Raw genomic sequence first — 21630 nt, 5'->3', positions numbered from 1 at the left:
ATTCGGAGATTTACCCAATGTTAAATGAGCTTCAAATTTCCGAAAGCGAGCAGCTTGCTCATCTTGATTTCCCGCGGCTGGCATCAGAGGCGCTCAGAGACGGTACTAAAAGCAGGGTGAACACCTATGACGGGGCTCAGTTTGAGTTCGGAAGTCTCAGTGGAATGTCTGATCCCATTGGGGGCTCAATGACTTAGACAAGTGGTCACCCTTGCTAGGCAACGGATGCTGAGAGGCAGGTTCCGGTAGCACGATGGATGACCGTTTCGAGGTGAAGCATCCTCAAGGCATGTTCCCTATGAAATCTGCCCCTAGTAGCGTAGAACAGCGCGTCAACATGACGGAGTCCTCAACATGAATCTTGAGATCGACAGCTAGCAAGCAAGGCAGGCAAGATTCCATCGATGAGGGTGCCCATGCGACCTGGCTAACTGGCCTGCATAAGCAGAGACAATGCAACGTCGGCAGCAAATCCGAATTAGGCCGAGCTGGGGAACAATGTGGCGAGTGCATTAGCCATAACACATGCGTGTACGAGGTGCTTGTGAGACTCGTGCGTTGGCGACGAGCCGTCCAGGACACGCAGCGCCCATTTTAGCCGCCGAGGGGAACGCGATACAGAAAGAGGGAGGTGGACGTTTTCTGCACAAGGGGCAAAGCCAGAGCCGCCTCTAGCGGGGGCCCCTGGCCGAAATATCTCTCTTCTGAGCCGGGTGCTGTTGTTGGGGCCGGGGTAGTAAGCAACCTCGCATCCTCCCGTCCTGGACCATTGGGTAATTGAAGCCTCGTGCCCCGATGGGGATAGATGGCAAATGATGGATCAGGCGATGAGGACAAGGTCTTCGATTGCATCCGTCAAGGAGGGGATTTCCCTGCTCGATACGAAGTTCGTCCTCCAGGGAATCTATAGATGCGAGGTGAGGAACGGATCGGTTGGATGGGAGTGGCTGTCCTGGCTGAAATTGATGGACGGGCACTAGCAACGTCTTGACTCTTCTGGCGCGTTGCTGTGGCTTGTCGAAGGCTGCTTGGTTGCATCCCCGGCCATGGGACGGATCCGACCGCTATGCAAGCTATTCTCGGTAGGTACTGATGCAAGGAATAATGAATCGTTCAAGCGGAGAGGCACCAGAAAAGAGCCTCAGGGCCACGACCTTGGCATTTGCGTTTTGTTGCGGTCAAGACCGCGAGAAAAAAGCATGGCACTTTGTTGGTGCAACGCCGCACAGCTTCGACGTAGCAATGCCTGTGGTTGTAATGCCAAGCACAAGTCCTACCTGCCGATCCATCTGGAATCCATGAAAAAGGGTCTGTCGAGAGGAATTGAATTGGCCCAGATCTGTGCCCTTTCACACCGGTTGCAAGGCGCCCCCCCGATGCTTGCGAGGATAAACCACCCGAAAGAGACTGTCCCCGCTCGACGAGAACCTGAACTCTCACCCTGATTTTAACCTTGAACCCATGCATGCCCGCAGCCTTCCGTCCCCATCACCATCCATCGCAGATGATGGACGGCCCGGGTATGGAGTACCTGGCTAGAGGCTGGGAGATTGCACCGCGGTTGAAGTAGCAATACCCCGGGCCTGCCGTTGGGGACTCCACCGCCGGACGCCTCAGTGGACAACGCCGAGTCAAGAGGAGGACCAGGGGCACACCTCATGGTCCATTGGGGAGGATCCTGTGGGCACAGGCGCGCGCCCGTAGGCGTCTGTCGTCAAGACGAACGGCGCCCCGGTGGGAGATGGGCAAGTCACCGGCTCCTTGACTAAGGCAAGGCCCAAGGGGATATCTCGACTTGAACGGGGCTTGCTGTGACCGGCGACAGCTCACCGATAGATTGGGTTGATGGCTAGGGTTTAAGCCCAACATGTCGGTCCAGGTGACGACATCCACATGTATCTGAGGCGGTAGACTTTTCTTGTTTGTCTCTTGATGATGAAAACTCGCGCGACTCGAGAAAAGTGACAGGATGGATGGATTGCTTTTGCCAGTCAGTGAGAGTCTGGACCAACAGGGGAAACTATCGGATTGCAGAACGAGGTAGGGAGCATGGGGACCAGACCCGGACGGACGACGATAGGTACTTGAGAGGGAGGTAAATCTCCCCAAAGGTTGAGGTTCCCCCTTTCACGGTGCGGAGACAGCCTGTCCTCGCAATGCACACTGTCTGCAGCGTCAAAGCACCTGCATGTTTGGCAGCGGATGGCGCTAAGGCGGATGGCATCTGACCATCTAGCCAGTGCCATCTACAGTGCGTGGCTGAACCCTTCATCTGCCGCCCTCAAGCTTGAGTCCCTGAGGGCAGATACCTCGGCCCCGTGTATCCCCTAGCCTCCTGCACCCGGTTGCCCTCGTCCCAGAGCGGGTTGGCTGGCGGCTGGACTGGGCCCTTTGGAAGCTGGGGCTGGGTCCAGCCAGCTCTGGCAGACAGGCTGGGCGTCCCAATCCCATCCACTGTCGGGTCGGGTTGGTTGGCATCCAGCGTCGGGTGTGTTGGCCTCAGCGCCTTCTCGCTTGTTTCTTGTAGCGGTTGCTCGCTGTAAAGAGACTGGCTGCTGGCCCCAAGGTGCCCGCCTTGCAGTGGCCGGGGGGTTCTCTCGGGCAGTGGAGCTGGGGGTCACTGACTCTGGCTCGGTCGGGGGCCTGGCACGGGCTCTCCCATCCCCTTCTCCAGCGCTGAGGTCTCTTCCCCTTTCCTACATCCATCCCCAATCTCCCCATCAACCTCATCCTTTCCTTCGCTTTTGGGGATTCGCCTTCGACTTCTCTCCCTCGATTCGATCGCCTGCCCGAGCGAGCTGCCACATTGTATCCTTTTGGCATCTCTTCTCTGCTTCAGGTGAGTACCCGATTACACATTTCCATCTTCACACCTGTCGGGGGCAGTGCTGGTGGTCTGTTTTGGCTTCTGGAGCCAGAGAGCTTGGGGCGTGGATATTCGACGGGCTGCTGCTGCATCAACCGGTTGATTCCCTTCTCCTACGACCCGACACCGTTTCGATCGATACATCTTGGATTTGGCCCTGCCCCTTTCGACAGGCTTGATTGCTTTCTTGTCGGCATCGCCATCAGGGGCAAAGTCAGTCGTGGCCAGTGTCGTGCAGGAGCTGCTGCGCCTGCGTCCGCAGTCCTGGGCTGGAAGAGCCTTTTTGCCGCGCCTCCAATCAAGGATCCCAGCACCCGGCAGCAGCCCAGCTTGATCAACCTGTCGCCTCATCCTCCTTTGCTGTCCAACCGCACGCAGCGCCACGCCATCAGTCCCCGACTCTTTCTTGCCCCTTCCGCTCCCCGACCGACATCTTGGAATTCCATCAATTTTCATCAAACACTGACCGCTGGTTTTGGTATTTGTTTACAGGCATCGATTTTTTGCAAGCACGCTTCCATTCCAGACTCGATCCACGCCGTTGCCACGACCGAAACTTTCCGTCTCTCTGCCTAGACATTCTTCAAGGTGGTCCGGTGACCGCCTCTACCGCCGCAATGGCTTCGTCGTCTTCCAACGTGGTTGGAGTTCACTACAGGGTGGGAAAGAAGATTGGTGAGGGTTCGTTTGGTGTGATTTTTGAGGGCACCAATCTTCTCAACAACCAACAAGTTGCTATCAAATTCGTGAGTCGCCCGACGATTTGCATCGTCTGTAATCTCGATGAATCTAACACTGCTTGTTTCTAGGAACCTCGCAAGAGTGATGCTCCTCAGCTGCGAGATGAGTACCGAACTTACAAGATCCTTGTTGGATGCCGTGAGAACCATCTCATTCGAACATATAACTTGCATGATGCTAATTTCTCATTTAGCTGGTATTCCTAATGTGTACTACTTCGGTCAGGAAGGACTTCACAACATCCTCGTGATCGACCTGCTTGGTCCATCTCTTGAGGACCTTTTCGACCATTGTGGTAGGAGATTTTCCATCAAGACGGTCGTCATGGTGGCCAAGCAGATGTTGTCCAGGGTCCAGACAATTCACGAGAAGAACCTCATCTACCGTGATATCAAGCCCGACAACTTCCTCATTGGTCGCCCCGGCACCAAGGCCTCTAGCGTTATCCATGTTGTCGACTTCGGCATGGCCAAGCAGTACCGTGACCCGAAGACGAAACAACACATCCCTTATCGCGAGCGAAAGTCGCTTTCTGGAACTGCTCGATACATGAGTATCAACACTCATCTTGGTCGTGAGCAGTCTCGACGAGACGACCTCGAGGCCCTCGGTCACGTCTTCCTCTACTTCCTCCGTGGAGGACTCCCCTGGCAGGGCCTGAAGGCTGCCACCAACAAGCAAAAGTACGAGAAGATCGGTGAGAAGAAGCAGACGACGGCGATCAAGGACTTGGCCGAGGGCTTCCCTGAGGAGTTCAACAAGTATCTTACCTATGTCCGTAACCTGGGCTTCGAGGATACTCCTGATTACGACTACCTCCGAGAGCTTTTCACCCAGGCCCTGAAGACGACCGGCGAGGTTGAGGATGGCGAGTACGACTGGATGAAGATCTCGAAGGATTCGGGAAAGGGATGGGACTCGAAGAACCACAACGCCGCGTACCTGCACAACCCCAACGTGAGGCCTGGCCCCTCGCAGATGGAGCTGCACAGCGGCCACCGTCCCGGGAATACGAACTCTCACCAACAAGCGCAAAACCTTACTGTCAGCCGTTTAAACGCCGCGCAACCCCCTCCTCCGTCTCCGATCAAGCAGATGGGCAAGCAGAGAGATCGGCCAAGCGCCCCCGGCGCCTTGTCGGCGCAGAGGGGGAGCGGGGTTGGGGGTCTTCGGGACATGGCCACGCCAACTGGCTCAACTCAGGCCCAGTTCCAGAACAGCGCCCAGAACCTGCCTCAGCCGAGGACCTCCCAGCAGGGACCGGCGACGCAGCTCGCCCAGCCTAGCGACCAGCCTGCCAACCCTCAGCCCAGTGGTTTCCAGAAGCTGATGAAGACGCTCTGCTGTGGTTAAATATGGGTGGTTGATGGCTACGGTTTTCTTTCTTTCTTCATTGCTGCGGCGTTGTGCTTCAGGATCTGTGTCTCAATGACAGTCCTGAGCTTGAGGATGATGTCCCCAAACGATCACAAGGGGATGTGGTTGCTGGATAAAAACGCCCACCTGGAGCAAGTCTTGTTACGCTTGCTTCCTGGACCTTGACACCCATGGCGACCCGGCTCGGCGGGTAATGCTCCTACAACGGATGCGGCGACGTCCATTTGCTTGAGTATCGAGACTTGGCTCTGGAACCTGGATCTCCTCAAACTCGGACCGCATCATGTCGCTATCATAGAATCCCTCTGTCTCCTGAACTGATACACCGAGGTATCTTTCTAGGACCGCCCGCCAGGGGAAGCAAATCTGGTCTTGGAGTTGGGAATGGGCTTTCCTTTTTTTTTATTATGTCTGGCATTCCATCACGAAACTATACTAAACCACGTTTAATCTTCCAGCGCAGCACGGCGCAAGGAGATCGAGCAGGGCAGCATTTTGGGTCTGGTTCGGTGTTTCTTAGTCGTATTTCTCATGACGCTGTCTATAATCTCTCTCTGTGCGTAATCACCTACCCAGACGAAAGCCACTCTTGAGCGACCTGAGGGTGGTGAGGCAAAGCGAGACGAGGGCGAGCAAGCGTCTCCAGTCTTGTCTGGTGTAGTTACTAGGGTATGGTATGGTAGGGGAGGGTAGAGTAGGTAGGGGTAGCAAGAAGGAGGTGTGGGGATGATGAGTCTGGTCTTTTTTGTCGTTGTTGTTTACTTTGGAAGAAGCAGCTTGGTGATTTGTCGTGAAATGAAGATAGAGCACTCTAGGGAGTTTTTTTGTCTGAATCTTATAATGGGAAAAAAAGGCGTTGTCGCTCCTTTTTTCAACACACTGGTAGTCTTATCCATTCATTTCTTTGAATAAACTTAAACTGCACACAAGTATAAAGTATCATCACGTATATGTAACATTACACGGCATCATCTAAAGGGAGTTCATTCCCCGTGAACATCTAATGCCAAAATTTTGTTGCCACTATTCCCATCCATGGCTATCCCTTCCACACCCAGCTAGCCAGCTAGACAGACAAGGCTCTAACCTTGCATGAGCTGCAGAACCCAAATTGCACTCCGGAAACGATTAGATTAAGTGAGCTTCTGCTTGATAAAGAAGGATCGGAGATGCGAGAGCTGCCAGGCGCAGGTGACGCCGAGGACGATGAGCTGGATGACGATCCAGCGGATGACACGGGCGTTTGTAGACTCGGACTGATCTCGGAACTCGGCCTCTCGCTCCTGTATATCATGTGGTCAGCTTTCTGGTGCCTCTTCTCGACATAGTCGTATCAACCGACTCAAGGGACACTTGTCACTTACACGCTGGAAGACCTGCTCTCTTCGGATGTCGTTGAGGCGGGCGTTGAGGTCCTTGACACGTGTTGTGATGTCCTGGATCTTTCCCTTGTCGCTGCTCTCAATCTGGTTGGTCTCGCCGATGACGAGGTCGAGGGTCAGCTTGATGCCGCCGTTGGGTTTCGAGGCCGAGAGCCAGCCGGTGCGGCCAGAATTGGACGACGGCGTGAAGCACAGCTTGTGGTCTCCGGCGTCGGCGGCGGAGAAGGTGAAGCGGCCCGAGGCAGCGCCGCGCTGGGAGACGACACGGTGGTCGTTGTCGAAGATTTCCTGGTGATAGTGTGAGCATGGCTGTCATGAAGTATTTGAGGATTGCTTCAAGGAGGCCTTCAACGTACGTCGACATTGATGTAGATGCTGATGCCGTCGTGCTTGACCCAGGCGTTGACCCGATCATCCCACTCCTCAGCAGTGTAGTGTCCCACGACAAGAGTGTCCTTGGGGAGCTCCTCGTAGAAACACTTGGGGGTGACGCCGTCGATGAAGAAGTGCAGCGCATTCGCAGCTGCGCTGAGCGACAGCAGGGGCAGGAGGAACTTCATGATGGGCGGGCTCGTGAACAAGACAATGCGCCAAAAGTCGATCGGGGGGCGCAATTGGAGGGGGAGGCTCGAGAGGGCCGTCGATGTATCGAGTCGAGTCGAGTGTCGTGTGCGAGATGAGGTTGTACCCAAGGAGTCTAACACCTCTCCCCTTGAACTTTTGGCGCCCGCGAAGCTGCCACGTTCGAACATCGGCCTGTCAGGGGGGAAGTCGCTATCACGTGATATTGAATGGACAAGGATGTCTCCACTTGCTAAGGTATCTGATGCTGGCTAAACTTTACCAGACCAACGCCCGCTCTCCAAAACTTGACGCGTCCAACATGTCGATTTCCGCTCCAGCCAAAATTCAACCGAACAATTGATGCACTCGTTCCTTGGCTCGACTAATTCAAGCGCAATATAGAGCGATTAATTTTGATGTTTTTGGTGATGGAAGCCTTTGTCTAGACCCTCCCCCGACCGTCCTGCATATATCCCGACGACAAGCACACACACACACACACACGCCCATCATGACTTCCTCCGACGTCCGCGATGTCCTCAACCTGCCCGACGGGTCTTCTGGTCCCCGGCCAGCCAAGAAGCAAAAGTTCTCGGCCCCGAGGCCGAACCTCAAGGGCCTCGCGCGCGAGGTTCACAACCTGGGCGGCGACAACCCCATCGCCATCGTCCCCGAGGTCACACACTTCAAGAAGCGGCGCTTCGCGAGCCGTAAGCCCGCTGCGCGATGGGAGATGCGGCCATTTAAGAACTCGGCGCGCGGATCCTCAGACCTGACACTGCGACACTGGAGGAGGAAGGACGACAAGCCAGAGGGCGATTCTCAAGATGGACAGGGTGCCGAGGGGGACAGGACGGATCAAACCAAGGAGATGGAAGATTCCGCATTCGCAAAGTACAATGTGCAGGTATCGGTGCCCCAATACAGCGACGGCCAATACCAGCAGTCACTGCAACATGGAGATTGGACCAAGGAGGAGACGGATTATCTGCTCGAGCTGGCACGCGACTTTGACCTTCGATGGCCATTGATCTGGGATCGATACGAGTGGAATCCTCCCGCAACCAATGGAGAAGCCAACGCTGACGGCGATGAGAGCAAGGCTATCGTGCCGGCCACACGCTCACGTACCTTGGAAGACCTCAAGGCCAGGTACTACGAGGTTGCCTCGAAAATGATGGCGGCCCAGAAGCCCGTCCAGTACATGACACAACCCGAGTTTGCACTCCACGAGCTTATGGCCCACTTCAACCCGCAACAGGAGAGACTACGGAAGGAGTTCGCTCTCAACGCCCTGACACGATCTCGCGAGGAAGCCCGGGAGGAGGAGTCGCTCTTGTTGGAGATCAAGCGCATATTGGCACGTAGTGAGCGTTTCAACGACGAACGCCGCGAGTTGTACCACCGCCTCGATTATCCCCGTGCCGACACCGACATCAACGCCTTCAAATCATCCGCTGGTTTGCAGAATCTACTACAGAATCTCATGAGCGCCGACAAGTCAAAGAAACGAAAGTCACTGATGCCCGGCGACGGTGCCAGCCCTGCGCCCCCACAAACTGCAGCAGCAGCAGCCGCGGCCGCGGCGGCCGCCGCTACCCAGGAATCTGGTAGACGGGAGAGCACGGCGGCATCTACTGGCCATCGCGAGTCTATTGGACCTACACCTACGCCCACTGCTCCCAATAACAAGAAGGGTCAGCAACAACAACAAGAACGCCGCAAACTTACAAGCCAAGAAGAGGTGCTGTATGGTGTCACGCACCATGATCGACTTGGCTCTGGGCCGACGTTCCGGACAGAGAGGATCAACAAGCTGTTCTCTCACAAGTCGAACCAGCAACAGATGCGCATCACCAATGTGCTCAACGAACTGGACGTGCCTAGCAAGCTCGCCATGCCCACGGCAGCGACGACGCATCAGTACGAGATGCTTCTTGGAGCTGTCAACAGTCTGCTCGATGCTCGTAAGGTTTCGGATAAGATCGACGCCGAGATCAAGGTCGAGCAGGCAAAGAAGGCAGAGCGGGAAAAGGCCATGGCACCCCCCGAGCCGGAACCGGAATCAGAAAAGGAGAAGGCCGAAGAGAAGAAGGACGAGGATGATGCCGGAAAGGCAGCTGCAGCGAAAAGTGACGCTGCAGATAAACCCAACGGCGAAGACGTCAGATCTGAAACACCCACCAGCAACGAAAAGAAGGACTCTGCAGAAGCAGCTGCCCCCACGACTAAAGGCCCGGAGGCCTCGACCAAGGATGCAAATGAAGCCGACAAGGACGACCGTCCAGGTAGCAGCGGTGCCCCGCAGAAACGCAGTGCGAGTGTTTTGAGCGGTACAAGTGACAAGAGCGCCAAACGACAGAAGAAGTAGGACAATGTATCGTCAAAGTATCTCTATACATGGCTCGACGCGCCAGTGACTTGACGCATGCGAGAGACAGCCGAGAAACGTTCCTGCAGGAGACGCAGGGGTCCCTTCAGACGGAAATGACAACAAGAGGCCGTGCCTAGTCCGGTAGTTGTCGATTTGAGATCCGTCACACAGATGGGCCTAGGGAACGGCGAAACAGGGTCTCACTTGAACCTGTATGCAGTTTCATGTGCAGAGAGATGAATGAGATTTGATTGTGCCACAAATCAAATCTCTCAAGGGATGCCGTACCGTGTAGAAGCGCCGGCCAGTGGGGTACAACTGTGTGACTGTCAAACACCAATGCATCATCGACGTCCGAGACCTGCAATCGAGCTCGACGACAAGCCAGGCTGGAGGGGAGGATTTGAGCCATGGATCACCGGGCATGGGCGCTTCGAGCAGCAAGCAGGTGGGGAAGTGTGAGGTTACCCAGTTCATTTTGCAGGGCGGCAACCAAGGTGCTTGCTTAATAGGCTTAGCCAGGATCGAAAAGTACCACTTGAAACCATCGGGGACTCCGAGTGAGTGAAATGAATGGGCGGTGATGGCGAGGAAGAAATAGACGCTCAGGGGGACGTTGAACGGTGGAGGTGACGTCGTGTTAAAGGAGCTGCACCTCATCCACGACTGCATGGAGGCTATCGCCCAATATAGCAACCTGTTCCTATATTTATCGTTGCACATGTCTGTGGACACCCCGTTTGGGTCAGGACCCTTCAGCAAGGAGGGATGAACTGCCAAGGGGTAACAGGGCGTCTTCCGTCCTCCCGGGACGGGCTGGCCAACGTCTCGCGGCCGGCATGATACCCACTGCCGACATACCGGAATAGGCTCTATGGCGCCAATCGGCTGGTTGAGATCTTTTCAGATAATGCTGCAGCTCTGGGAATATACTCGTGCTTTGGCGCCCGGGGGAAAAGCGCATGTTGCCTGGGTCACAGGAGCCGGCGCTTCGAATCGATGAAGCCATCGCCGCGCTTCTCTCCTCGGCGAGACGCCCGGCGTTGCTGCATGAGAGCTGGTGGAGGAGAGGGGTGTGTGTTGTAGTCGGCGTCTATCGCCATCTAAACCGGACCAGAAAAGGAGACCTGACCACCAGGCCGCAACCCATGTCTTGCAGGAGGACCCCGTGGAGGAAGCGTCTCGACATGCGCGACGGATGCTTTGCATAGAACTACCGGATCTGAGATAAAAATAGCCCTGAGTAGACGCTGGGATCTTGATAGTTCTGGAATAGATGCTGCAAGATGAGCAAGATGGTGGACGACTGGGCGCTTAGCCGGCGGCTATCGAAGCCTTGAAGCTTTGTGATTGGGTGTGATGCCTGTGACAAGCTCAGTAGCAGAACTATAGATCTTGGATATTTTTAGAGCATGAAGAATGTCGTATATGTAGGAGCCAAATCCTGGAGATGGTAGTTACTGAAGGTGGTAAACGGATTCTCTTGTGGTGTTGAGGCTCTGTGATGTGACGTCTGTGTTCCTGGTTCGTTCCTGGGCCTTGTGCAGGCGGCCCGTTATTGGCCACCGTGGCAGATGGAGAGCTTCTCAAACCAACGCCGCGCCGTCATGTGACATGTCTCGCTGAAAGGGGCTTGTCCAAAACGAGTACAGACGCCCCGGAGAGGTAGGAATTGTGCGTGCGCTTGGAGGACGTTGCCTTGATACCACTGAACTGATACGATGCCTCACCCATCTGTGCACCTACCGTCCCGTCGCACCGGAATAGGCGGAGGCCGCGTCGCCCCGCCGAGTCGACGATCAGATGGAAATGGGAGCAAACAAGGCCATGAACCTCGGCATAGAGCACAGCCTAGTGACGGGACGGCTCGGCGAACTGGCTCGGCGAACAGCAACCCTCCCCTGTCGTGGGCACGTTTGGTTTGGTCGAGATTTGGCTCTTGACAGGACCCTTGTCATTCCCTCTTTTCTCCGTCTTGTTTGAGGCAGGGGGTGCCCTATTGCAGGGGCAGCGAATGCGAAGACCACCCAACCAGCACATGGCCATCAAACACACTCCACGCCGCAGCCACGCGAGAGGGACAAAAGAGAGGGTGCCGAAGGGACACAGAAGGCCTGAAGCAGGGGAATTGATGCATGAAGCTGACAGGGGACATGTACTCGACGTCCGACCCGACAGGGCAAGGAATCCGCATGCGCAACCAATTGAACATACCCAACTAATAACCCGGCGTGCCAGCCAACCAACAAGACCACCCATGGCCATGCCAATGCAATGATTAGAACAAACTTTCTGTTCCTTCTGCCGTCCATGAGATGAGGCTTTTCGAGCAAACGAAACAGGGCTGTCGGGGTGCGTCGGGTTCCAGACTCGACCGTTCCCCGTTCGCTAGTGATCCGGGGGTGCAACAGCGGCAAGCTGCCGGCAACCATGACGGCCGGACCTCCGGTGGGCATGTTCTCTTCACAGGCGCTGGGGTTCGAGGAGCAAGACGCCACTTGAGGGTGGAATCGAAGCGCCCAGCCGTGAATGGCCTGAATCAAGGCGGCCACTGGCCAACCACATCGTCTTGTCCTGGAACTCGAACCAGCATCACCAGAACAGACGTCTTTGCATGTTATATTTAGACTGACGCGACGGTGATGCAAATCGGTAGCTCCGTGGTGGATAAAAACACCTGTAACAAAGTCGTCTGCCGGCGACGAACTCAGTGTGATTGTTGGCTGCAGCGTAGCGTCATGAATCGAGTTGCGTGCCATTCCTGTGACAGGCGTAAACGTGTTGCATTGACACCATGATGGCCTTTGGATGCCATTCCTAAAGTCAAAGCCTAGATTAGATGACCCAACAGAATGACCCTTGCCTTCGGCACGTTTTGACCAATAACGCGACCGTGATGTTCTGGATTGTTTTAACCTTTCATGCGCTGGGGCGAGAAACATTGAGTAGGTAGCGGGCGATTTGACTCCAGGTGACGGTTTGCTCTGTTCTGGTGGTTGGCTTCACCAGTTTATTGCCGTATGGAGCAAGCCGGTGATGCTTGATGATGGTCATCCTCCTTGGCACACTTGAGCTGCCAGCTCCGTTTCAAGCCCCATCCTGGCAAGGCTGGGGGGAAAGAGCCCGAAATACCACCCGGAGCAGTGCATCGTTGAGGACTTGAAGCCCCAGAGGGCCCCATCCTGACGGACTGAGTTGAATGCTGCCCACCGCCCCGCGTGGGTCTCCCTTCCCCGCGGACACCCGTCGAGAGACAGCGGAATTCTGGTTAGCAACCACAGAACGATGCAGCGAGGTCGCAATCGATGCGGCGGTGTGCCTGCAAAGACGCATAATGCAGTAATATAGACCCGACTTTTGCCTCGTTGGCTATCGATTTTCCGTCAAAGGCGCTAAACACTTCATCACACGTCCCTCAGGTCTCTTTCATCTGCCGTGACAGTTCTGAATCACCACTACCAGCCCCTTCTCTTCGCTGGGTGGCCAATCACAGGCAGAAGGCCGCCAAGATCCATCACAGGTTAGCAAGGAACCGGCTGGGAGTGCACCCTACCTAGGAGCCACTAAGCCAAGACGCAACCGTCAAAGTCAGAACATACTAATGAAAGCCGTTCGGGTCAGCAGCTGGCGACAATCACATCGCAAGGACGGTAGTAACTGAGGGGATGTGTGTCTGAGCTGCTGAACGTAGAGTGACAGATAAGCTCTCTGCCGTAGACATCAGCTGGCGCAGAGATTATGAAATGAACAAGTACATCCCGAAACGGATGCCAAGCCCTTCGCCATCAAACAGAACCGCCAGGACCTTTGCATGGTTGACCGCCGACGGATCCAACAAGTTGACAAAGGAAAAACCTCGAAACCCATGTCGTCTTGTCAGATTAAACACAACGTGGTTTCTAAAAATGGGGGGATTCGTAATTACCTCATGGTTCATACTCCATCCGAGGAGGCATGTTGGCGGGATATCTCTTTGTTCAAGGACTGTTGGTGCTGCTAAATTCGATGAGAAATGACTGAACCTTCGACCCCTGATGTTCCATAAACAGTCGCCTTGGAAGGTTTCGCCGATCAATTTACGCAAGGGATGTGTAAGGCGAGCAGGGTTCTGTAACATCGAGAGAGGCCGCCAGGCGACGACAGATAGTAAGCGGTTGCCTCCCGACACGCCAGCTCTCAAGTGATTGATGAGAGAAGCGCGATTCAAGCCGGACGCCGCGCCAGCCTGAGCCATAATGCCGGGAACGAGCCAGGATGTGAAGCTGGTCAGATCCATGAGATGCTAGGCCCGTTGCGCGTCACGGCGCACGAGTCTATCTGAACGGCGTTCAGCCTAGTGGGTGGCCGCCGGTCGGACACGGGCGCATGTAAGCTTCCCAGACGCCTCCAAGCGGGCCAAGGAAGGTGCCTGTCCCCCCGGTACGTACCTGATCAGGATGCGCTCGAGGTAGGGCTCCACGTCCTGGCACAGCCGCGGACGGCGGCGGGCGATACGAGACAACAGACTTAGCGTGTTAGACGCGGCGTTAATGGGCGCTGAGCGCAGGCTGTCTCGCCTAAGGTACCTGAACGGCCACATCATCCTTGCCGAGGCCACGGTCTGGTTCTGGAATGCCTTGCGTGATTGGCTGCTGGGGCGAGGAGGCGCACAGTCCCAACACCACATCCGCCAGCTTGCGGTGGACGGTGGGCGGAGGGCGTGTGGGTGGTTGGCTCAAGGGATATTGTTCATTCTCTTTTCGAGTCGTTGCTCAAGTCCACGGGAAGGCGCTCGAGACAGTGATTGTGTTCTCCATCTGTTGCCAAGAGAGATGAGGCCATCGAGACACTGGGATTCCCCAAGAATATGATGTGACCAGCCTGGTCAGAGTAATAACGACTGATCCAAGGTTAGAGTTGACGAGGGCACAGTAGCTGAAAAGCAGCAGAGAAAGAGGAGGGTGGGGTCATGCTGAGCGGAGAGACGGGGATGATTATTTTTTTTTTTCTCCCCAGGACGTGCCTGCCATCGAAGCAAGCTACAGTGCCGCGGCAAGAGCGAACAGGCCGCCGAGGGTTCCCCACCGATGACAAGGAAGGGAAGGAGCCCGTTGAGGCCCCGGAGCTAACACATCCTAGCGTTCCTTGGTTCATTGTTGGTCTTGCGGGAGTGACGAGCGCCATCATTAGACTCGAAACGAGTCGAGGGCACTACCGAGCACGAATCGGTGCCTTGAGTGTAATCAAACCACACTTCACTTGCTTGGTCAAATGCCCAAACATTCTCCGTAAGGCAGCCATGTGTGCCTGAAGGAGCCAAGGAGGAAGACTGTCATGGGCCACATGTACGAGAGAAGGTCATGGAGACAGACACCATTGACGCGACAGGCCAGGTTACGCGCCTCAGCGTCCAAGCTTCTCAGGCGAGCCCTGATGGTAGCACAACACTGTACCAAGTGAGTAACCTGTGTTCTGTGCCTACCTATCTCTAACGGAAACATGTCATCCTGTGCGCTTGATGAATGAGTGCCGCCGCCCGCCTGAACTGCCGCCTTAGAGCCAGGCTAGAATCACAGAGGTGGAATAAGGGCGCAGCATTTCATCGTTTCGCAGGAGCGGAGAGATAAAGTTCGATAACTTCACACAGACGAGATTGCACACCCAAAGGAGGAACGGAGGCGCGCTAAGCTGCCACCTGTCGTGTGGTACGAAGAGCAAGGAGCGTCAGCAATGCTCGGTTAGGTGTTTGGAGAGTCGCGCGACAGGGCACCAGGCGTCAGTTACAGGTGCCCGACACACGAGTCTCGTCTCTGGGACCCTCAGTTGAAGGGCGCATGGGTCGCTTATTGGATCCGGATCATTACCCCAAAGACGATCTTGCGGGTACACGTTGGGATCAACCGCGAAAGGTGGCTTCTCATTTCCCTGTTAATGAGCCAGCTGGAGGTCGAGCGCTGTCAAGATCGGCCGGCAGCGGCTGTCTCGACAGGGTCTGGCGATGGCAGCAACGTGCTGAGTCGTACGGATCGAGTCGAGCATCCATTGTTGAGGCGATCATGGACGTAACATGGCAGCGTCAGTACACAGGTGAGTGGAGTGAAGAGATGGATGGGCATGGGTGATTTGCAGCTGATCCTCGCGGCACAGTCTTTCTCATTGTCGCGCGTGAGATAGACGAGGATGACTCAGACAGACGACCTAACAGGCTTCAGAATTACTTCTCGGACAAGACAAGGTGACAGGCCCCAAAAGAGCCTACGCGGAAAAGTTCTGTGCAGAAGAAGCTCGTGTTTGCCATCGATGGCTCCATCATGTCTGACGCAACCCACCGTGGCAAGGACACAAACGAGAAAAAAAAAAAAAAAAAAGGGCGTTGTTCATGCCAGACATTGTGCCGTTTCTCAAGACTGGAGGACGGCGGCAGCGCAGCAGCGCGTAGTCTACTCTGCGGTCCGTGGTCCGCATCTTGATGGAGACACGCCCTCCCTCTCTGAGTGTGTCTTTCTCTTGGGGCCACTTAGAGACCCTTGCTCGCTTCTGGACTCTAGACTCTGGGCGGCCCAGGGCGCCCCCATCGTCAACTAGGGGTCGCTCAGCCAGTCGCGCGGCCCCCATGGCTGCAAGAAAGACGCCCGGCCAGTTTTGCTCGCGCCAGAGGGACCAAGCAAGAATGTGAGAGGGAGCAAGAGTTGCGGATGAGAGGGGCTAGGAGAGGGCGCCAGCGCCAAAGAAGGGGTGCGCGCGACGTTAGTTTGGACAAGACAGGTGACGAGCGGCGGAGGGGTTCCGTTCGTCGAAGGAGGTACAAGACACAATGGGGCTACTGATCGCTTACCTGCCAGCTGGAGGAGAGCTCCCAAGGTCCAACAGGTGGAAGCAAGCCGAGCCACCAGCTGGAGACTTTTTGTCGCCCAACGCTGAGGGCAAGCCAACAGCAATTCCCTTTTGAGCAATGGCACGGAGCCCTAGGTACGCCGCGCCTTGTTCATCTTGGACCAAATGCTGCACATTCGGGCTCGGGGGACCGATCTGGGCCAATCCCAGATGGTGATGTGATATGCCTGGTCGCAGTTGGGGATGCCGTTGCAGTATCGGGCTTGAGGCTGCTCTCGGCTCTCAGACCTTGGCTCTTGAGACGCGCAAGGTGCATACCAGGGTGGTACTGTGCAGAACGCAGCAGCAGAGGTAGTCCTGACGTACCTCGCCAGCTCCAGGTACTTTGCGGTTGTCGACGAGGTACTTGGCCGAGTGACGCAGTGCGAAGCGCCATGCCGCCCCAAATTGGAGAACTCGGAGGAGATTCTCACGGCCCCGGGCTTAGCATTTGCCTTGGCGATTGAGACTCGACGCCCAGTTGGGGCATGGACAAGGCATGGCACCGGCGAGAAGGGGACGGACGGACCCTGGATTCTGGGTTAGGTTCCTCTGTTGGATCGAGACTGGTCATCTCATTCATGGCTTCTGCGAAGACTGCGCCCATGGTCTTGAGCATGCAATGCATTGGATGCCGCCGCGAACCACCATCCGCCATCCATCCATCCACCATCATCGTCATCACCATCATCTTCGTCGTCAACTGGAAACCCATCCATCGCATAACCGCACTGGAACCCGCTCCCTCCACTCCTTCGGTACCACGGGCGAGCTACCTGCTATACGACCACCACCAACACCAACCGCGCGCCCCGGCCGCTGCCCGCCCACCTTTTGGTTTCCCAGGGTCCCCGGCCCCGGCCTCTATTATTCTCCCACCCCCCCAGTGGTCGCTGGCACCGAATGCTTCACTTTCTTGCTCTCTTCTTCTTGCTGCTGTTTCGGTATCTCTCGACGTTCGAGGCTCACCTCACCTTGGGTTGTCTCGCTGGCCTCTCTGACTGACTCCTGACGGCCTTGTTTCCTGCTCCTGAGCCTGGCTAACACGAGCTGAAACGAAACCGGAGCGAGCGCTTCAGTATCACTCGAGGTGAGCCAGAGACCAGACCGGGGAATTCGAACCCTCCACTACCTAGATTCGCCGGTATCTGGCCATGCTCTTGAGCCTTTTGGTCAATACTGCTGTTGTCGATTGCCGCCGCCCTCTTTTTTAGCTTGAACCTGGCTCTCTCGCTTCTCAGATTCCCTCGTCTCGCTTTTGGTCTCTCCCCTACGCCCATCGCTTGCTTGTCTGCTTGCCTTGCCTGCTCTTCTCTTCTTCCGGCACACCCTCGTCTTGGGATCTCACCCCAATCTCGATCCTTCTTCCTTTTTTCCACTTCCTTTTCTTCCTCGTCCTCTTCTTTTCCCCTCAAATCCCCTCTCGACCAGACCAGGCCTGATCTGAGCTCCCCGCCACGAACCCCCCGCCAATATTTTGGCCGATTACAGACGCAGCATAATCGCGCGTCAAAAAAACCTACCGACGCCCCAAGCGCCGCGAAACTCGCCATTCCCACCACCTCCATCGTACAAACCGCAAACCACCTGCCGACTTGACTTGACTTGCGCCCTCTCGCCTTTCTCTCGTTTTATCCCCCGCGCGCGCATGCAACAGGCTTTCAGGCTATTTCTTGAACCTGATTCTTGGCGTGGACCATCATTATCTAGGCTAGGACCCAGCATTGGCAGAGGAAGGAGCGACTACAGTCCGGCTATTGTCTTGTCTTGTCTTGCCGCCTCAGCGAGACTCACCCGCGCACATTCCTTCAAGTCCCGCCCACTCACCTCATCTGTCAGCTCTCATCTCTCAGCTTTCACCCTTGGATTTCTCTGCGCCACCGACACCTGCGGTTCGCGCTTTATCTTTTAGTCTTGGATCCTCGAGCTTGCGGAGGAAAGGACGCCAAGAGGTGACGCTGCCCTCGCTCGCGGCCTCGAGAGGAAAGTCGGCGCGTTCACGTCGACTGCGGCTCATCTCACAGCCCCGCGCAGATTCTCACAAGTACCACGCATCGCGCCTCTTTCCGCCCACGCCGTGATTCAAGTCTCTCCACAGCTCTCACGGATACCGTCTACGATTTCGTCAATTCCCCTGCTGGGCTCCAAATCGCCAATCGCGTGCCCCGGGGTTTCCAGACAGCCACCCACGGAAGGTCCGGGAGAGAGTCTGATTCCGCCTGGTGCCGGGACGCTTCCAGCTGCTCGATACCGGAAATTCTCAGGCTTCAATCACGGATCTCATTCAATCACGGGTTCGCGCGCTTTCGCGCCCACTTGCAGTTGACACAGTCATGTCGACCTTTACCGCCCTTAATGGGGGCTCGCCTCCTAGGGCTTCTGATCCGCCCACCGTGACTGTTGAAAAGAGCTCCGCCTCAGATGAACGCGCACACAGCACGGCCGCGACTCAGCCTCCGCCCACCCCTGAGCTATCATCGAACCAAAGACCCGCCCAGGATACTGACAGACCATCATTCCAATCGCCCGGCTACCCCGACGTAGAGGGCTCTCACAAGCGCAAGCGCTCCGACTCTCTTGAGCAGCGACGAGATCCTATACCTCAGGATCGGTCTCCGGAAGTAGTGGCAGGCCCTCCCCAACCTGATTCACGCGAGCCCTACGGAACTCCTTCAAGAGATTATCGACATTACGGTGATGAGCACCGGGACAAGGACTCCTGGTATGCGCAGCAGGGACGTGATGAGCGCAGCTATGATTCTCAGCAGAACTCTGCCACCTCAGCCCACGGCCAGACGGAGGAACAGATCAGTGATGCGCTGCGAAGGGCTGCTGGCCAGATGGACCACGGCGACTATTCCAACGCCAGCCCCGAGGGCGATGACCGGTCCATGATGTATGGCGGCCAGTACACGCCCGAGCAAAGGCGCGATGGCGTCTTGCAGCACGACCCCAAGAAACGGAAGAGGAACTTTAGCAATCGAACCAAGACAGGCTGTCTGACCTGTCGTAAACGCAAGAAGAAGTGCGATGAGCAAAAGCCCGAGTGTAAGTCACCACCAACAATGCATGGAACATGGCGCTGACAATCTGATAGGCGGTAACTGTCTCCGTGGTAGTTTTGTTTGTGCTGGCTACCCTCCTCAACGGGGCCCAGGGTGGCAGAAGCCCGACAGCAAGGCCGCAGCAGTTCCCCTCGAGTCCAAGGATCCGACTTATGTGCCACCAGGAGCTTATGGAATGCCACAACCAGGCCCTTACGGTGCCCAGCCGGTGAAGCGTGAACCCCTGCCGCCGTATCGCGGCCAGGCCTTGCGGATTGACCCCCCACAAGGCCGCCCTTTGGTGACCGAGGACGACCGGCCAACGGCATCAACATTGCCCAGCGCGTCCGTCACAAGTCCCGAAAACAAACTCTCTGCCATGCCTTATACTCCCGCAAACGTATTTCCAACTCCAGTCAGCGCAAACCCTCAACCACCACCGCCTTTTGGAGAAAGGATGACCAAGGAATATCAACGCGTGCCTCCCCTGCACGATCTCAGCAGGACGGAGCCCGAGACTCCTCATCCTGGGAACCAGCTCCCGCAGATTAAGGTCTTACAACCGACGAGGACGAATAGTCCGGCTCCTCCTCCGCCTGCACCAACCTCAAATGCTCAGGTCGCAGCGCAACTGGCCCTCTCGCACTCGCAGTTCCCGCAGAGACGGACACAGAAGGAGGAGATGCTATCAGGAAGACACTTCTATCCCTTCGACAAGGAGCTTTGCCTGGAGCGTGAGCGTTGCGCCGCAGCCTGCTGGAGATTCAACAATCTCACCACTCCGCCGACCATCGGCGTGTCTACTGAGGAGCGAGCTCGACTATTTCTCGAGATCCTCAAGCCTCGCGATCCCGTTCGAGTCTCTCCAACGGAGCTCTCACCAGTCACCAACGTGGGTCGCGTGGGTAGTCATGTTACTGTCGAAACTCCCTTCACCTGCGACTACGGATACAACATTACCATCGGACACCATGTGGCAATTGGACGCAATTGCACAATCAATGATGTTGGCGAAGTCAAGATTGGCGACAACTGTGTGATTGGACCCAATGTCAGCATCTTCACGGCCTCGCTGCCCATCGACCCCAAGAAGCGCCAGGGTGGACAGGGTCCCCAGCTTGGAAAGCCCATTATCATTGAGCAGGACTGCTGGATCGGCGGAGGTGCCATGATCCTTCCTGGGCGAACCATTGGCAAGGGTAGCACTGTAGGCGCTGGATCAATTGTGACCAAGGTGAGTCTAGCTGGAAAACATTCTTGAAGCAGCCAAAGCTAACTCGTGTATCAGGATGTTCCTCCCTTCACAATTGTTGCTGGAAACCCAGCAAGGGTTCTCCGCGGCATCGCTTCATAATTATTGTACTCGGCGATGCGCTTCTCTTTCTTCGCTTCATGTCATGATACCCTAGTGTATTCACATGTATAAAGTCAAGATGATTCCTAACCTCCTCCTTTGGTGGCGGTGGAAATAAGGAATTGTCGACGATCACGAATGGAGCCAAGCGTACAAAAGTCTCGGCGTTGCGTCTTGTCTGATTGATTGGTTGATTGATGTTATTGGGAGGATATTTATCTTTACAGGGGTTATAAGTGCAGGGAAAAGCGAGTTTTACAGGAGGCGCTGGTTGTCGGATCTGGGATGCCCAAGACGGGCTTGGGAACTGGCTGAACAGGAGTAGGAGTGTAGGAGGTGGTTGGTACGACAACCTATGGATTGGGTATGATGATGGGACAAGATGGATGGAATGGTATCCAATGGGACAGGGTGGGATGGCAGGGTTCTCTGTGTTTTCTGTTGCATGTGCTATGACTTATGAGAGATAAACAAGCCGGGCGAAAGCCTGCAGTGAGATATCCATATTATTGATTGTTGCTTACAGCAGTTTAGTTGCAGTTGGTCAGAGACGATAGCTGAGAGTTTTGTTCATTGAAGTAGCAAGTCTTGTATGTGTTGTTGGTTCTATATTGATGAACATCCATGCCATCTCGCACTCGACTTGGGGTCAAGGTCAGACTCTAAGCATGTGTTCTAACCAACAGGACTTGAGTCCCAGAAGCTCTTTCAACTTCCTAATCAGGGTCAATGTAAACAAGAGTCAGGCCTCGCTTGGGTTATGCATGTAGTGTAAGTGAACGGTCTGGCCTGTATGGTCACATATGCGACCCATCCCAAGGCCACCCGTGACATCAACAAACAATTGACTTTTTTCTTTTGGCCCAACTTTGAAATCTGTATCTCGTCTCCATGGCGATGACGGATTGTGCCCACACGAGTGCATCCTCGTCAATGCAACCTCGAGGCCGCATCCTTTGTCGCATGAGATGGATGGATTGTTGAGTCGGGGGTAGACCTCGTATAACTCAGTCGAAACCAACATCCCTTCCCGGCATATATTCGGCTGTATCTTGAGGTGGTTGGTTCGTCGGGGG

At 55.6% G+C, this 21630-nt stretch overlaps 4 protein-coding genes across 4 annotated transcripts; 3 read left to right on the top strand and 1 right to left on the bottom strand.

The window, feature by feature from the left end:
• Positions 1-2709: 2709 nt before the first annotated feature.
• On the top strand, positions 2710-4960 carry NCS54_00697100 (Casein kinase I 1; the record flags this gene model as incomplete). The annotated part of the gene is made up of 3 exons (XM_053152412.1): positions 2710-3612; positions 3676-3745; positions 3801-4960. Exons 1-3 carry the CDS (start codon positions 3484-3486, stop codon positions 4958-4960), a joined length of 1359 nt encoding a protein of 452 aa, XP_053008387.1. The 5' UTR covers positions 2710-3483.
• A 1157-nt stretch (positions 4961-6117) lies between these two features.
• NCS54_00697000 (Hypothetical protein) lies at positions 6118-7082 on the bottom strand (the record flags this gene model as incomplete). The annotated part of the gene is made up of 3 exons (XM_053152411.1): positions 6723-7082; positions 6349-6654; positions 6118-6267 (listed from the first exon to the last, which is right to left on the bottom strand). Exons 1-3 carry the CDS (start codon positions 6924-6926, stop codon positions 6118-6120), a joined length of 660 nt encoding a protein of 219 aa, XP_053008386.1. The 5' UTR covers positions 6927-7082.
• Positions 7083-7441: 359 nt separating this feature from the next.
• Positions 7442-9301, top strand: NCS54_00696900 (SWR1-complex protein 4; the record flags this gene model as incomplete). Its single annotated transcript, XM_053152410.1, has 1 exon — positions 7442-9301. One exon carries the CDS (start codon positions 7442-7444, stop codon positions 9299-9301), a length of 1860 nt encoding a protein of 619 aa, XP_053008385.1.
• A 9188-nt stretch (positions 9302-18489) lies between these two features.
• On the top strand, positions 18490-20554 carry NCS54_00696800 (Zn(2)-C6 fungal-type domain-containing protein; the record flags this gene model as incomplete). Its single annotated transcript, XM_053152409.1, has 3 exons — positions 18490-19204; positions 19254-20434; positions 20489-20554. The coding sequence occupies 3 exons, from the start codon at positions 18490-18492 to the stop codon at positions 20552-20554; spliced, it is 1962 nt and encodes a 653-aa protein (XP_053008384.1).
• Positions 20555-21630: the final 1076 nt, after the last annotated feature.

Source organism: Fusarium falciforme, chromosome 5 (genome assembly GCF_026873545.1).
Source record: "Fusarium falciforme chromosome 5, complete sequence".
NCBI classification, from domain to species: Eukaryota; Fungi; Ascomycota; class Sordariomycetes; order Hypocreales; family Nectriaceae; genus Fusarium; species Fusarium falciforme.
The sequence above is the reverse complement of the archived record's forward strand: the minus strand, read 5'-3'. Positions and strand labels throughout refer to the sequence as shown.